Raw genomic sequence first — 17,313 nt, 5'->3', positions numbered from 1 at the left:
GTGATGGTCCCACCCTCACATGAGTCAGCGCCAGCACCCGGACATGCAGCCACAGCAGAGGTTCTTTACTGCTTAAAACAGTCCTGCTGGCCCCTGTGTCCCCAGGGTCACTGTGTGTACCATAGTGTGCAGGTTGGGGTGTCAGGGCACCCACAGGGCTGTGCACTGCACAGCGGCTGCTTGCAGCAGCAGTTTGGGCATCCCAAAGTCCTTTGTGTCCATAGCCGGGTGCTGGCTGTCCCTCAGACAATGCTGTGCCTCACACCAGGCTCATACGGTACTTCGAGGTGCAGAGGGGTCCCCGGCGGGTGCCGGTGACAGCAAACACAGTGCAAGAAGTCAGCAACGTTGTGCTGGAAGAGCTGCCGGCAGGGATGCAGGTACTGGAAGAAGAGGAGCATGAAGTAGATGCCCAGGCAGTAGCCGAGGAGCAGCTGCACCACCAGCAGCGGGGTGCAGATGTTCTCATACACATCCGTCTTGAAGAAGTACCAGAGGACCATGAGGGTCATGTTCTCCATCAGCCGTACCACGTAGTACACAGCCAAGCGGCCCCAGTCCTGAGACTTGTCAATGAGGTCCCTGTCAGCCAGCTTGAGCTGCACGGCCGACCAGCAGAACATGTTGATGCTGGCATAGAGGAGGGTGAATGCGCAGAGCACCACCACGGTGCCCACGCGGCTGAAGTTCTTCTCTATGTTGTCGGGCAGGCGGGTGCCGCTGCGCCAGAACTGCACCCAAGGCATGAAGAAGACGATCAGCAGGTTGGCCAGGGCGATGGGGATGATCCAGTGCTTGAAGACAGTGCTGAAGAGCACCAGGACAGCCACGCGCGTGGAGATCTCCAGGCTGCGCCACAGCACGATACAGAGGAAGGCCAGCGGCCGCAGCTGCACCTTGTAGTCGTCGTACTTGACCTGGATGGACAGGACGTTGCAGACGAGGGCTCCGTAGGTGACTGACACGAGGCAGATGCCCATGAGGACTGCTGCAAAGGGAGAGGACGGAGGAGTCAGACAGCGCTGGGGACTGGAGCTCATCGCTCACCCCAAGGGCATCTCAAGAGCCAGCCTCATCCAGGGGCAAGATAGAATCATCGAACCACAGAATAGTTAGGGCTGGAAAGGACCTTAAGGTCATCTAGTTCCAACCCCCCTGCCATGGGCAGGGACACCTCACACTAAACCATATCACCCAAGGCTTCATCCAGCCTGGCCTTGAACACTGCCAGGGATGGAGCATTCACAACCTCCCTTGGCAACCCATTCCAGTACCTCAGCACCCTTACAGTAAAGAACTTCTTCCTTATATCTAACCTGAAATTCCCCCATTTAAGTTGGAACTCATCCCCCCTAGTCCTATCACTCAGGATGAAGATCATTCACAGGGAACACTGGCAGCTGCTCCCATTCACTGCACCCAGGAAAACTGCAATGGAAGAAATGGGAAGTATCTGGTCCCAGCTGTGCCATGCCAGTGGTGATGGCTGTGAGAGGCAGAACTGAGTTCAAGCATCCGAGCTGCAAGGGAGTGACCTGGAATGTGCCAGCCTGGATTCACCTGCATCTGCTGCTGGAGGGGCACTGGTGCTCATCCTCCCTCTGCTGCTTCCGCTCCCTAAAACCCCTTTCAAGGGGATATGGCCAAGGAGGGGGTTTCTATGGGGCACCCCCATGTTCCCTCTTCCATGGGCACAGCTCTGGGCTCCCAGCATGGTTGGTGAGGGCAGCTCCATCCCCAGGCACTGCACTGCAGTGGTGCAAGAGCTCCTGCACGTCCGGCTCAGCAGCATGCCGAAGTGGGAGTTAAGAGCCTGCTCTGGCACATCCAGCCCCAAGCACATAAACATCCTGGGAGCAGGCAAAGGAGCCTGGGAGTGGAAGCACAGGACTGGGAGCTGCAGCTGTTGGGAGAGGCGCAGAAATAGATCCAATGGAGGGGCTGTGAGGAAGCCAGAGCATTCTATTCTATTTCCATCTATTTCTATTTGATCTATTTCTGTCATTGGAAACAGATCCAATGGAGGGGCTGTGAGGAAGCCAGAGCATGTAGCTGGCTGGAAAACAACAGCAACTAATACAGACTGAAGCAACGTGGGGCAGGGACACAGCATTTTCATGGTACAGGGCACAGGGTGCATGGATGGCTTTGTAGGGCAGATATCTGTGAGTGGCATACCCAGTCCTTCCCGCTTTCCCAAGCATCACAGCAAGCTGGAGAGCACAGAGTGGGAAAAGCAAACCAGGGATGGATGAGTGCAGGTTGAACTCCATGTTATCCAGTGGCCACCATTCCCCCAGAGCTTTGTGGGATGCCAACCATCACCCATGGCTATGGAGCCCGTGCCTGTGGGTCCCCATGCACCGGGCACCCTTACCTCGGGCAGCAGGGACATACTTCTCCAGGATGCTGATGTAGAGCTGGACGCTGAGCTGCGGTGTGGAGCCCAGGAAGGCCTGGATGACCGCCATGCGCTTGAAGGCATTGCGGTGCGTGGCCAGGCGCCGCTCCGAGTGACCCATCTCCTGCTCCATCTCCACCTCGTAGCCCTTCCGCAGCCGCCGCTTGCGGGTGATGGTGACATAGGGCTCCTCCTGCCTCCCCGATGAGCAGTACACCACCAGTGCCTCCACGCACCTGCAGGGATGTAGCAGTGTCACCCACAGCCTCACCGTGCCCCCCAGTGCATCTGGACCCCCTTCACCCAGTGCTGGATGGACCCTGACCCTGCTGAGTGCAACCCAAATGATGTGAGTGAGCATTCAGCAGTGCTGCAGGCAGTAGCTGGCCCTCGGATGTCAGGATGAGGGCAGGATATCAGGATGAGGACCAGGTCACACCAGGACCATGGGGATGACCGGTGGTCACTTCTCTGCTCCAGCACTCAGGGTGAAGCATGAAGGGTAAGGGGACAACAACTACCCCAGCAAGGGATGCAACAACCGATGCAAGAGGTGCAGCATCCAGGGTGCAAAACCATAGCTCTTCTCAGAATTAGAGCTACAGGAAGTGGTTCATCACCCCTGGGCTCCGTTTCCCCACTGGCACAAACAGCCTGTTTTCCTCTAGGCAGAGGCAAGAGAAGCTTCTGATATCGCTTTTGATCTCTCTTCTTGTAGAAGGCTTCTACGCTTCCTTCTTGGTGGGGACGGCAGGAAGGGGAGCGCAGGGTGAAGCTGTGTGTGCCATGGGGAGATAAGAGAGCTCTTCCGCAGCCGCTTCCCCACAGGACACGCTCACGTGTGCGCAGGGGATGTGGGTTCCTGAGGACCCCCCTCCCCTCCACACACAGCCACACAGTGGGGTGCATGGGCTGGAGGCCATCAGCAGAGGAGGACCCATCCAAGAGGCCTGGCTCCCACCCAGAGATGAACTGGCTCTGGGGCCAGTGGGATGTAATCATCTGAGTGCTCATTAGGGCAGCAGAAGTTGCTCTGCTTCAGACCCAAATGGAATGAGGTTTCTGGATACGTTCTCTTGCCAGATGAGGCCAATGCTCATGGCTCCCTGCAACCTCTAACGGGAAAACGGCTCCATCCATAAAGGCTGGCTCCAGCGAGCAGCCTTCCCTGAGCATCCAGGCTGGCTCTTCCAAGTGGCCAAGCACTATCATCATCATCATCCGATGCATCACCATGGGTCAGCATGGGCTGATGTGGCCCCACAGCCCATCAAATGGCTGATGGCACCGAGGTGAGGCTTCCCGGCCCCCTCTGAAGATGAAACATCACGACAAGGATGTCCCCGCACCCTGCTTGTTCCTGATGCCGCAGGACATGTCGTGCAGGCCATGGTGTGCCCCAAAGCGTGCCCTTGGGGCAGGACCCATTGGAGATGGTGGTTCTGCCATGCTGCCCATAGCACCCTCTGTGTGCTCTCATGGAGCAGGGTGCCCGGGGTGGCACAGCCCAGGGAGGCTCCACAGCATTCCCAAGCAGTGAGAGATCAGCACCTCTCCGGCTTGTGCAACACCCGCCTCCTCTCCCAGTGTGGTTCAGTGGATCCCAGCATCCACACCAGCCCCAATCCTGCACCAAGCTCCTCTCCTCTACAGCCCAAAGCTGGCCCCAGGGCTGGGGACCTTTCCTGGGGGGCAGGAGCCCTATTCCCTCAAGCACCCAGTCAGGATTTGCATCCGTGCTCCCAGCCTGAGCAAGAAGAGGATAAAACCCAGAGGCAGAGGGAACAGTTGGGCTGCAGGAAGCAGCAGTGGGAAGAACCTTTAGAGCAGCTGAGATGCAACAGGCTGGCAGAGCCGCGTCGTGCCTGGAGGAGAGCAGGCAGCAACCCCTGGGGAGGACCGTGGCACCACTGGGTGCTGGGGGCCGAGCACAAGGCCCCATGAGACAGGAGCAGCAGAGCCCCGAGGGAGGAACAGGATGGGGACACATCAGGAGCAGCTCCGGGCTTGCCGGGAGAGACCCTCCTCTCACCGGGTGCCTGCTGAAGGGGTCCCCTCATCCCTGTAGGGGATCCCCGCATCCCCGCGGGGCTCACCTGATGATGGGCCCGAGCTGGAGCAGATGCATGAGCCCGATGAGGGGCCGGTCGCGGCTGATGTCGCGGTGCACGAAGATGAGCGTGAGCTGCACCAGCACGGACGGGCAGAGCATGAAGAAGATGGTGAGCGCCAGCCAGAAGCGGTCGTCGGAGTGGCTGTAGGAGAAGCAGAGCACGGCGGCCGCGGCGCTCTCCCCGCAGAACAGAGCCGTCGAGAACACGATGCTGAGCGGCAGCTTCGGCCGCAGCGGGCCGGCGGGCGGGCAGCCCCCGCTCGGGCCGTCCATCACGGCCCCGGCCCGGCCGCTCAGCCCCGCCGCGGCCACATCCCGGGCTGCAGCGGGGAGAGGAGCAGCGCTCAGGGCGGAGCGGGGCGGAGCGGAGCGGGGCTCCCCCGCCGCTCCCTGCCCCCGCCGCGGGTGCCCTGCCCCGGCCCCACAGAGCCGAGCCCGGCGGGGCGGGGACGGGAGGCACCGGCAGCGCTGCGGGACCGCCCCGACGGGAGCAGGGGGAGGGACACCCAGGCCCGGGACCCTCCCGGTGCGGTACCCGGGTGCCCACCCGTGTGGAGCCCGGGCCCGAGGAGCCCCAGCACCTCTATCCCGGGATCTTCCTTCCCATACCTCTGCCAGGTACCCCCATTCCCCAACATGGCCAGGACCCCCACCCCAAACCACCCCACCAGCCCAGGGCACCCCTGCAGTACTCACAACCCCATCAGCCATAGCCCTGCCAGCCCCTTCGCAGCCCCCAAGCATCCTCCCCTGCAAAGGCCTGGCTCACTTGTGTCTTGGCAGCCACCAGCACCCCAAGGTGGGGGGGCCACCCAGGCAAGGGCTGTTATCCCTAGACAGTGGGGTCCCACCGTGGGGCAGGGAGCATTCTGGTATTAAGCAAGTTGAGCTGCAGCAGGGGCATCCCTTTGGGTCTGCAGGCAGCTGGGGTGGGTCTCAAGGTTTGGGGAGGGTGTTACAGGGGAGATGTGGTTCTTGCATCCTGGGTGCTCCAGGTAGGAATTAGTGAAGACCACATAGTCCTACAGCTGAGCAACAGGGTGATTTTCCCATTGCCTTTAAGGACCCACTTTCAAGGTGATGTGATATATAACCTCACTGATGGAGCCTAACATCCCATTGCTGAGCCCACCATTCAGCCCCACATCCCCTGTGTCTGTGGTCCAGCCCAGGACAGCAAGCTGAGCCCCACACCTCGGTCACCACACAGCCATGAGGTCCCTGCTTTGCCCATCATTCACTGAGACCCTCACCCCTGTCATTCCCTCACAAGCAGTGGTGCTGCCTTCCCAAGCATGTGCTGCCTGCCAGGTTACTCAGTGCAGCCTGGGCACAGGCTGGCTGTCTGGGAGAGGTGGGACAAGGCAAGGAGCGTTTGAGGTCAGCCGGTTTTCCCTGGGTTAGGCAGACTTCCAGTCTTCGGTAGCTTTTAAATCCCTCAGCAGCCAGACCTTCTCACAGGGAGGTGCCCACGTTGCATCCATCACTCATCCAGCCCCATACAAGCCAAAAGCACGAACCCTCCCAAGCCCCACACACAAGTTCCCTCTCTTTTACCAGGCTTATCAGTGGCAAAGCTGGGAATGAAACCACCTGAGCCCTCGGAGGCTGCGTCTCCCCAGTGGCAGCTCCGACACAGAAGCAATCCCAGTCTCAGCACTTTTCCTTCCAAGCAGCTGAGGAGCTGCTTTGGGAAGCCACAAACACCATGAGCTCATAGGGACTGGCCTGACCGGCGCAGACAAGGACCCACGTGTGACTGCTCAGCTCTGGTATGATAGTCATGTATTTTCCAGCTGTTTTTGGAAGCAGCCTCTCCAAAAAGAACCCCAGTGGGACAGAGGGCAAAGGGAACAGCATCCGAAGGAAGGAGCTGGCTTCTGTGGATACCTGGGATGGGAGCTGGCCTGGATGGGCACTCAGACAGTGACAGAGCACTGCCAACTGTGCCCACACCTCTGTAGTAGCAGAGCAAGGGGCAACTCACATCACTGATGCAACTTCCATTTACCCAAATTAAAAGCATCCCCAGGAGCCTGGCAGGGCACCAAGCCCTCGGCTGAGCAATGCCTGGGCTCCAACTCATCCCATTGACGACTTCATATTCCCTTGTTTCGTGATGAGCAATTGTTTAAACACTCTGGAATTCCAGTCCTGCATCCAGAAGCACCAGCTGTGCCCATGATGGGAATGGTGGGATAAAGCCTCACCGCGCTTCCCACACCAGCTATTATCCCATTTTCTGACCCAAGCAGCGGGCTGTGTCCTGGTGCACGCTGTGAGTCACCTCTCCAGCCTAACCCTACCTGGCTGCAGTGTAAACAGCAGCCATAAACACTCCCTGCGTCACAGACAGCACCAGCCACCCTGTCCTCATTGCCACCGCCGCTCCCTGGACCCATGCCTCTGCCTGCAATCCCAGCATGGCTTTAGTGACACCTGAGGACATCTCACCCTTGTGTCCCCATCCGCAGCAGATGGATGCTGGGCCAGAACCCTGGAGCAGAACTGGGGCTGGATGGGGTGAAGTGGCCTTCAATGTTATGCAGAAATAGCATGGAAGTGCTCATCAGGACATAAGCCAAGGTGCCAAACAGACGGGGACTGTGCTGGCACCTGTAGGACCACTTAGGGAAGTGAAGGAGTTTCAATGGGTTGCAGTTCACTTCTGTTTGGGTTGTAAGGGACCTTAAAGCTCATCCAGTTCCAGCCGCCTGCCATGGGATTCCCAAAGTCCTGCCACCACTGCCGGATGTCAGTGCTGAGAACATCCCAGCTCTGTTGTTTCCTTAATCCCAGCCTCCATTATTTTGTCAGTGCCGGTGTTCACACACATTGAACACGGGGCTGTGGCAGGGGTGTCTGCCTGCGGGAATTGATGTCTATGAGGCTGAGCGTGGGGTGGGAGCAGGCTCCAGCTCTGAAAATAGCCCTGTGTGCTTTACACATGCCAGGCGGCTCAGCTCCTGTAAAAGGAGAAGAGATGGGAATGGGAGGCAGCTCCTTGCCAGAGCCCTTAAAGAGCCCAGGTAGGATCGCAGCCCGCGGCTCTGCTCTCCTGTCCTTGCCGCACCGCACTAGGACCCGGAGCGGCTCTCGGAGCCAAGCGCACGCTGCCGGCATCCCAAATATAGCCCAGCACATAGCATGGAGCAGGGAGAGTGGGGACCGCGCTGCCCTTTCGGCCCCAAAGCACCCCAGCAACACGCTCCGAGGAGGGTTAAACACTCAGCATGGAGCAGGGACGTGCTGGGTGAGGTGGGAATCAGTGTTCCCTGGCTCCGCACGGAGCGAGCAGGAACCTCACCGGGTTCACAGGAATCTCTGAGCCGGGAATGCTTTACTTAGTTTGGAAATAGCTCTGGTGGTTTTGACAGCCTGAGCTGTTTGGATTCTGCATTGCTGCCTCAGTAACTCAGCTGCCTTTTTTTCCTGCCTCAGCTGTCTGTGGAATAGTTTCTGCTTGGGGAAATATTTCCATTTACTTCATCATGAGACTGCTTTTACCAACCCAGTTCCTCATCCAGCTTCTCTCCCTTATCCTGCTGGGATATAAACTCGTGGCTGCTCTGAGGACCTCTTCCCTCTGTATCTCACTGCAGTGCTGGGCCCAGTGCTGCCCATAGAGCAGGCACTGAGCCACTCCTGGCTTCAATACTTTAACAAGAAAAGAGTTACCATCTTCAAGGTAACTTCAATACATTTATAGGTGTTTGCCATAGTTACAGGTGGTGCCTCTTTGGGTACACTCCCAGTTCAGGCACTGGGTGATGCTGTAACAGTAAACCAGGGCAGGAAGGGTTAAAATTACTTTAATTAACCGATTCCTCTGGTCCCGCCTCCTGTAAGAGTATACAGCTCACCCTGCTAACCTAGCCAGGAGGTACTGCACATGCCCAGGCATCCAGGCAGGCAGGAGGGATGGGTTACACTCCACTGCCCTGTAATGCTCTCAGCAAAACCACTGTCAGAGCCTGGGTAGGGCTTGTAGTCATCAAAGGGGCATCATAGAGCTGGCATCCTCCCCAGGCACCAGGGAATGATACAAACCCCAAATCCAAGCCTCTCCTGGGAATCTGTGTGTGCTCTGGCTGGGAAGCACCCAGCTCCCTGCACACATCTCCCCTGTGCCTGGTGCAGGGTGATGGGAGTGATGGAGGGGGAGCAAGGAGAGCTCTAGAAAAACAACTTTCTGTGCCTAAAATAGCTCAGAGAGTGGTTCCTGGGCTGGTGCTGGGGAACACAACCGGATTCCACTGTGCTTGGTGTCGGTGTGGAAGCCATGGTGCAATCCTGCTTTACTCCCTTTCACCGTGCCAGCAAACACTCCCGGTGCCCCATTGCCACCAGGTCTGCGTGGCACAGGCTGTAATTATCCTGCATTTCCAGCCTGACCACGGGGCCTTCGTCTGTAATTAGCTCTTGGGATTTAGGAGCTCGTATGATCCGGGTTATCGGTAACCACCAGAGCCGTGCTGGGATTTAAAGGGACGGCACATCTACCTGCACTTGCTTCTGTGTGCCGGGTCGGAGGCATTCAACAGAGAGATGAGTCCCTCCCCAGAGCCTGGGCATGCCCTCACCCTGCTTTTTTGGGCACACTCAATACGATCCCAAGCAAAGCAGAACAGCTTGGAAATATTCCAGCCAGGCTTTAAGGTCCTTGCCATCACCTCGGTTTTCATCACCCCAAGATAAATGCTATAGGGCCCCTCTAGAACTGCGCTGGCCACTGCTTTCCCTTGCAAGCCATCATTCTCCATGTGCAAGCTCCCCATCCCTGCCACTGTTGTCCCCCTCACTCAGCCCCTCACCCGGGCTCCTGATGCCAGCTCGGGTGCATACTCACAGGGTCTAGTGAAGCCAAGGCAGGGCAGCCCGCCAGCCCGTGTCCATCTGCACTCCTCTTCTGTCCTGTGCTCTCGCCTCCTTCCCTCGCCCACGGCACTCCAGAGAGGCAGAAATAGCCCCAAAACACGTGCTGCCTTCCGGGATGTGATGCCAGGGGCTCGGCAGCCCCAGTGCCCCGGGCACAGCCTTCCCTGGGGGGCTCCGGTGATGGCTCTGGCAAGGAACACCTACAGTTATCCACCAAGAGGATAAATTCTGCCTCGGAGTTTCTCACCTGGCAACAGTCACCAAGGAAACCCAAGCAGCGGGTACCCACTGGCACTGCCCGGGGGGTCCCTGTTGTGCTGGATGAGGGGCTCCCTCTGCTCCTTGTGTGCCTGTGTGGGATAAGGGCCAGCCTCTGCTCTGCAACCTGAGCCCGTGGAGCTGGGCATGGCCCTCACGCCGCCGCTTGGGATTCAAGGGAGGGTTCTGCCAGGTTTGGGATGGGTTTGGAGGGTTTCCCAGGCTCTGTGCCCATTGTGGTACGTGAGGAGGTGATCTGGAGCTGATCCAGGCTCCTGGGGTTTCCCAGTCACTGGCACCAGGGATTTGGGGCACTTGTGTTAACAGCAGCAGAGCACCCATTGCTCTGGAAATCCATTGGTGCTGGAGGAACACCAGCTCTTGCTGCCCCTCAGGAGGCTGCTCATGCCACCAGGGCTGCCTGCCACGTGGCAATCCCTATGGATAACACCTCTGGTGGTGCCTCTTCCCAGCCCCTGCCTGGCTCTCGCTGGCAGTGCCACCCCTAGGCACAAAGGCAGGTGTTATCGCTTCCAGCAAGTCAGTTTGGCCCTGGTGCAGCTAATTCTGGTACAGCAAAAAGCTTCCCAGCCCCATGCTGCCTGCAAACCTGGCACTGCTGCTGGTCCCATAATGGGAACAACTGTTCCAAACATAACAGGAGCTGACTGGGCACAGGGCTGTGTCCCATCAGCAGCATGGGGTGAACAACAGCCCCAAATATTGTTGTGTGTGGCTGTGATACAGTGCAGGAGCCTCGTCAATCATTAACCACCAGTGGCTCCCTGCCCCTGACGTGGCTCTGGGCAGCTCCTCACCCAGGGGCAGGCACTGCAGTGTGTGAGGCTGTGGTGAGGGGCTGTGCTTGGGCTTGTGCCCTGGGTCACCCTTGGAGCTGTGGGATGCATGAAAGTATCTCAGCACCCTTCGCACGTGGCTGGGGCTCTGATGGTCAAGGTAGTGCTGCTGGCACTGGGTGGTTTAGCACAGACCCAGGTGAGCTGGTGGGATCCTTGTTTAGTTCCCAGTGTGGCTTTGGAAGGTCTCGTGTCATAGAATCATGGAACGGTTTGGGTTGGAAAGGACCTTACAGCCTGGTCCAACCTGGATTTGGACACTGCCAGCTCATGTTGAGCTTTCATTCCCTGCCCCTTTGAGGGTTCCCACCATCTCCCTGCTCCCAGCCAGGTGCCTGCTTGGGCTGGTTGGTGTTTCTGTTACAGGCAGCACAGGAGCTGTTGATGCTCAGGGTGTGCTTCATTAGCACCAAGTACCAGCAGTGAGCAGTGATGTCCCACGCAGAGGGGACCTTGGGTGGGCAGTGGAGCCCTGCACACCTTGAGGGGCTGCAGAGAAGCATCCACACAGGGATTAGGCAGCAAGAAGCCAGGGACACCATTGGTTAAAGCAGGCACTAACTCAGCTGGCAATCCCACATGGGCTGCCAGGCCGTGTCCCTGCCACTTGAGCCATCGATGGAGACACAAAGCAACCAGGTGGGTAATGCAGTGCTGTGCCATGCTGTGCCGTGCCACCCAATGTGGTGTGCAGCCCCATGGCATTCCCTGCCCCAGTGGCCACAGGCCTGGGACGACCCACTGGGATTAGGGAGGCTGCGAAGAGTAAACCATTTAAATCCAGATTAGGTTTAAGCAGCTGCTGAGCAAAGGGGATGTGAAAGGGGCAGCACGGCGGGGACGAGAAGGTAAGAGGCTGTATGGATGCAAGAAGGGGCTAATGGGGGTCCGGGTCCATGGGGCATCACCAGTGGGGCTGGCAATGGGGTGAGGTGCTCCCTGCCACGGGCAGAGCAGAGGATGCAGAATGGGGACCAGCAGGCTCCTTACTTCATAGGTGCTGAAGAGAGGTCATCCCTCCACACGGAGCATGTTCCACCTCTTCTCCCACTGCTGGTCGTGGCTGCAGGCCATACAGGAGCCCATCAGGTAGGTCCCTGTGTGCTCTCCTTGGAGATTCCCGAGGGATTTATCCATGAGTGAGGCCACTGATGCAGGAACACTGTGAGAGCTGTGCTCATTGCAGGGACTGACCCTGACTGCAGAGCAAGGCACACAAGTGTTCTCGCAGGCAGGGGTCAGGCAGGCAGGGGTGGGAACACTGCTAGTGGGATTACCCCTGTGTCAGCAGCTCCCCAGGAAAGCCAGGGAGGATGTGGACACCTGAAGGGGCTGCAGGAAAGCTGTAGAGGGGCTTGGGACAAGGGCCTGTAGGGACAGGCCAAGGGGAATGGCTTTAAGCTGCCAGAACAGGGGAGACTGAGATGAGCTCTTAGGCAGAAGCTCTTCCCTGGGAGGGTGCTGAGGCGCTGGCACAGGGTGCCCAGAGAAGCTGTGGCTGCCCCATCCCTGGCAGTGTTCAAGGCCAGGTTGGACACAGGGGCTTGGAGCAGCTGCTGCAGTGGAAGGTGTCCCTGCCTGTGGCAGGGGTTGGAGCTGGGTGAGCTTTGAGGTCCCTTCCAACCCAAACCAGGCTGGGATTTGCATTTGTGGGGAGACACAGGTTAATTCCCTGGAGATGGTGCTGCACCAGCCCAGGCAGATGCTGCAGCAGTGAGAGGGTTTGTGGCCCTGTCCCACCAAACAGGACACGTTACTGTAATGCCAGCAGCTGGGCTGCAGCACCCAGAGTGTGTTTAAGGAAGAAAATAACACTGGGAATCACTGTTGTGGCTTCTCAACACCGGGGAAACGCTCTGTGCATCACTGCAGACCAAACAGGGCGGTTTAGCAGCAGGAAAAACCTCCTGAGCCCAGGCAGGAGCTCATAAAATGCCTTTGCTACCTCTCCCTGTCTGTGTAAACCCACAGCCCTCTGACAAGGAAGGGCACAAAGAGCAATCATTAACTGTTTGCGTGTAAGGAGTGATCATTTTGGCCTGTGCATATCATTGCTTAATCCTATGTGATATGAAAAGGAATCCTTGCTGTAGGTAGCACATTAAAGGCCCTGCATTGTGGCTGTCCCATGGTGCTGGGGGGGGGGGGGGGGTGTTCCTGTGCCTGCTCTCACCCTCAGCTCATGCAGAGCCTGTGTCACCATCTCCTGGGGTAGAAGTTAACCATGGGCAGGGTTTGGGGAGCCCTGGAGCCAGCAGTGGTCAGTGGTCCCCAAGGGAGCACAGCCTTTCTCTGGGATGCTCACATCCCATTGTCACTCCACAGGAAGGTCACACTGCTTGTGTTGGGGCTGGACAACGCTGGGAAAACCTCCATCATCATGGACCTAGACAGAGGTGAGGGGGTGCACTGCCCCAGAGCCAGCCTTGCCTGGAGGCAGCAGCTTTATGTAACCAAGTGCTTGAGCCTTGAAGGACCAAGACCCCTCTGCTGCTGGCAGTGGGGTCGGGAGCAGGAGGCACACACCACAGGGATGCTGCGGGCTCACTGCACCCGCTCTCTGCCCTCTCCTGCCCACAGCCCTGCCCAGTGAGGTGCTGCCCATGGCACAGCCGGCCCAGACCCGCCTGCGAGTGGAGCGCTTCGAGGTGACCCTGCTGGACCTGCCCGGGGCCCCGCGCTCCCGCAGTGCCTGGCGCAGCCACTACAGCGCAGCCCATGGGCTCCTCTTCGTGCTGGACTCCAGCGACCTGGCACGGATGGAGGAGGCCCGCAGGGTGCTGAGCCGCGTCCTGAGCCACCCCGATGTCTCTGGGAAACCCCTCTTATTGTAAGGCTGGGTCCCAGGGATGTGACCTGCAGGGTTTGTGGTGAAGGAGGGAGCAGGGACTCGTTGCTGGGATTGCGACTTGGATGCTGAAGGGATGTGGTACCCAAGGGGCTGTTGAGAGGATTGTGGGACATGGGGACTCCAATGATGCTCTAGGGGTATCCTTGGGGATGGGGTTTCAGTGTCTGGTAAAGGCTTGGGCAACACTTCACCTAATCGTAGCCAAAATGGGGCAAAGCATCCAGCCTTCCCTCCAGCCAGGTGCCCAGAGGCTGGAGTGATGGTCACGCTCCTCTCTCCCCATGCCCTAGGCTGGCCAACAAGCAAGACACAGCGTCTGCCCTGCTGCCCTGCGAGCTGATCGAGCGCCTGTCCCTGGAGCGGCTGGTCAACGAGAACCGCTCTCCCTGCCGCATCGTGAGTGCGGGGCTGCCCCGCTCCCCGTGCCGGCCCCTCGGTGCCCGTCGGGGTTAACCGTGCCCCTCCACCACAGGAGCCCTGTGCCGCTAAGCGGGGCCCCACCGCCGGCCCTCCCCGCACGACGCTGCAGGGGCTGCGCTGGCTCCTCCGCACCATCCCCGCAGCCCCAGCCCCACAGCCCGCAGCCGCTTCCCCGCCCGGCCCCGGCCCCAGGGCTGCCCGCGGCCGCCAGCCCGGCCGCAGGTGAGTGCGGGGGTCCCGGGGTGCCCGTCCGTGTGTCCCGTTGGCCACATCCCTATCCCCATCCCTCGCTGTGCTCTCGCCCCAGCAGGGACCCGCCGCTCCCCGCGGAGGATGCCAGAGACGGCGCTGGGATAACGAGCGAGTACCGGCCCCTGCGGCCCGTGCCTCGCCTCCTGCCCCTGGTGAGCGCCCCCCTGAGATGGGATGGGGTGGAATATAAGGAGAGTTCCGGTGCCTTCCCTCACCCCCCTTACCCTGCCCAGGAGGACAGCGCTAAGGGCGCCGGGAGGAAGAAGAGGAAGGTGAAGGTGAGGAAGAAAGGCCTGGGGCAGCCAAGCCCAGCCGAGGAGCCGGAGGGATCAGGAGGAGGGGGTGACAGCCGAGCAGGGGCTGCCGGGGGCCTGCTGCCCCCCAACAGGGTCGGGCAGGAGGAGCTGGTGCCCACTGTGACGGCCACCCCGCACCCAGGTGAGAGGGGCTGTGGTGCTGCACTGCACATTGGGACCCCAGAGCCAACCCATAGGGTGTTCTGGGGGCAGCACAGCAGTGTGCTGCACCACCGGTTCCCACCACCTCCATCAGCTTTGCTTGCAGATCAGCTGGGCACAGAGCGGGGTCACAAAGATCTAGCTGGGAAGAAGAGGGACATCCCTGAGCACCTCTGCAGGGGCTGATGTGTGGAAGTGATGGAGGGCTGCACCAGCAGCAGTCCTCTCGGCTGATCTGGTGACAATAGCATCCCTGCCCTGGTGTAGCTCCTGACATTGTGCATTTCTCCATCCAGTGCAGGCCATGAAAAAGAAAAAGAAGAAGAAAATCAAGAATAAAATCAAGTCACAGGGTCCCGCTGTGGAGCAGCAGCACGAGGAGGTCTCAAGCACCTTTGGTTCGTATTTCCCAGGGCAGATGCTGCTGAAAAGCACTTAGGGTTTGTCCTGTTAGCAGAGGGGCATAAGGTGTGCAGGAGCCCTTGGCCATGGGGTGCTTGGTGTGGGGACAGCACAAGCAAGTGCTTCTGCAGGACTGGGGGGGCTGTTGGGGAGGCAGATGTGCCACCTCTGGGATATGGGGAGGCAACATGAGTGCCTGTGCTGGAGCCTGGGTGTCCTTGCTCAGCACAGGCTGCCTGCTGGGCCCTGGAGCTGCTCCTGTGCTCAGCCCTGACCACTTCCCTCCTGCAGATCTGTACCGCCGGGCGATGCTGGCTCTGAAGATGAGGCAGGAGCAGAGGAAGCAGCCATCAGCCATTGCCCCCTGAGCAGGGACAGCGCATCCCAAGGGATGTGTGGCTCCAGGGTACCCCACACTGCAGTGGGATCCATGCTCAGGCAGGGCTTGTGGGGTGCTTGGCCAGGGCTGGCAGTCCTGGGGCATGAACAGCATCATTGTCCTCTGCACGGCTGGAAAACCAGGGATCACAGGAGCGAGCCAAAGTCTCTTTGTGAGATGCCTCTCTGGCAGCCAGGCTGCAGTCCTGAATGAAAGTGGAACAGAGGCCACTTCCCAACCCTGTGTTAGTATTCTGTGGAAGGCTAGGGCTGAACCCAGCTCAGTCTGTGGGAAAGAGGAAGGTCAGAGCATGCATCCCAGGGGAAAAGCCTGTCTTGAGTTGACCTATGCCCAGGCAAAGCTGTCTGTTCAGGTCAGGGGTTTGCTCAGCCCCTCATTCAGTCACTGGTTGTAGCTGGACAAGTCTCCTTTCCTACTGGTGAAGGTGGAAAGGTGGTCACGGAGGGTCTGCGGAAGAGCTTCATCCATCTCCACTGGCATCACTGACAGTGAGCACTCTGCAGCCCTGCTAGTGTGTGCTCTGAGGCAGCACCTGCATCTCAACACATCCGTATCCAGCAAAGTGATGCTATCCCAGGGACTGGGCTGTATCCAGAGGGCTCCAGGGCGGTCCATGTGCTGGGAAACCATCCGTCAGCCCAGGAAACACTGGATATGAAGTCACTGGTGGAGCAGTTTTCCCTTCCAGCTTGACCCGTGCTCAGCAGCACAGCCTGAGTCAGCTCTGCTCCTGTGGTTACTGATTAACAGGCACTGCCTTCGTGGTCAGGGGGAAGAACAGTCACTGAAACCCTTCCCTGGGCAGGGCTGGGAAGGGGAGAGAAGAGAAACTGCAGCTGCTCCACCTTGCTGTGAAGTCTGCCTCACTCAGATTGAACTGCCAGTGACACAGCTGCCAGTGACCAGATGGTCTTGAAGGTCCCTTCCAACCCTAACCCATGATTCTATGACATGGGGATTAATAGACTGCAAATAGGAATTGCACAGGTTAATACTGGCCTATAAATACAACACTTTTAGTAACCCATTGTCTCTGTGTGATGGAGATCCCTGTGGTGCTGGTGCTGTGAGTGATGCAGGAGGGCAAAGCAGGGGCCTGTGCCTGTGGTGGAGCCCATTCTCCTATGGTTGGGGCTGTGTGTGACCCCATGGGGACCCACTGGGGCTGCCAATCAGGCTCCTTCCAATGGATCACTTCATGGGGTGCTCCCTGTGCCTCCTGCTGGTTTGGATCCTTGGTATGGCCACCAAAGCTGGAGAAGGCATCAGTGAGACCAGTCCAAAGGCAGAACTGGCCCTGATGGTGCTGCAGGGCAGCTGAGTGAAACCTGCCCTGGGAGTAAGCTGTGAGAAACCAGTTCGGTTCATCTCACACACTTTCCCCTGATCCCCAGTGAGTGATGCAGACAGGCAGTTCTAATGTATTCCAAAAGCATCCCCCCTTATCCTGGTGTTTCCATGGCTGTAGAGCCGCTAATCCCGACAACAGCCAGGAGACAATCCTGGTCTGCACCTACCAAGAATTTTTTATCTTCCATAGAAGGCAAGCAGCAGCCCCTCTGTGTTAAAAATGGCCTATCCCAAAGCCAGAAACACCTCAGAAATGAGATCTTGGGACCTATGTGATCAAAGATAAACTGAAATCATCAGTTAATGGCCATGGGCAATGGGTTGGGCTGCTCCTGCCATGTGTGAAGAGCAGTGATTGGAGCACAAGGTGCACGCTGCGGTGAGCAGGGCTCCTTTTGCCATTGCTCTCTTCCTGCTATCCATCTTACAGCCTTACAGCTCAATAACCAGCAAGGGAAAGATGTGTGCTTGGTCCTGCTGCCAGTGGGGCAAGATGCAGCTCTGCCCAGGCCGGTCCCAGCATGTCCCATCTGCTGGTGGGTGCACCCAGCAGCAGTGCCTGCACCTTCCCATGGATCTGGGGTTGGTTGGGAAGTGCTGGGCCTCCAAGTGTGCCAAGAAGAATGAAGTGATGCAGCAACAACCACCCCAGGGAGACCCATCCTCTGTCTAT

General features: G+C 58.6%; 1 protein-coding gene across 1 annotated transcript; it reads right to left on the bottom strand.

Moving 5' to 3' along the window:
- Positions 1-44: 44 nt before the first annotated feature.
- Positions 45-6,212, bottom strand: XKRX (XK related X-linked). The gene is made up of 4 exons (XM_031048201.2): positions 6,072-6,212; positions 4,498-4,834; positions 2,378-2,637; positions 45-988 (listed from the first exon to the last, which is right to left on the bottom strand). The coding sequence occupies exons 2-4, from the start codon at positions 4,785-4,787 to the stop codon at positions 243-245; spliced, it is 1,296 nt and encodes a 431-aa protein (XP_030904061.2). The 5' UTR covers positions 4,788-4,834; positions 6,072-6,212; the 3' UTR covers positions 45-242.
- Positions 6,213-17,313: the final 11,101 nt, after the last annotated feature.

This window comes from Melopsittacus undulatus, chromosome 6, assembly GCF_012275295.1.
Source record: "Melopsittacus undulatus isolate bMelUnd1 chromosome 6, bMelUnd1.mat.Z, whole genome shotgun sequence".
Classification (NCBI taxonomy): Eukaryota; Metazoa; Chordata; class Aves; order Psittaciformes; family Psittaculidae; genus Melopsittacus; species Melopsittacus undulatus.
The sequence above is the reverse complement of the archived record's forward strand: the minus strand, read 5'-3'. Positions and strand labels throughout refer to the sequence as shown.

What these genes read in the sequence shown, in the direction of transcription:
- XKRX (XM_031048201.2), bottom strand. Translation starts at nt 4,787, where the DNA reads ATGGACGGCCCGAGCGGGGGCTGCCCGCCCGCCGGCCCGCTGCGGCCG. An exon ending in CAGCTCGGGCCCATCATCAG is followed by an intron (nt 2,638 to 4,497) that starts GTGAGCCCCGCG and finishes ACATCCCTGCAG; the next exon opens with GTGCGTGGAGGCACTGGTGG. An exon ending in GTATGTCCCTGCTGCCCGAG is followed by an intron (nt 989 to 2,377) that starts GTAAGGGTGCCC and finishes CTCCCTTTGCAG; the next exon opens with CAGTCCTCATGGGCATCTGC.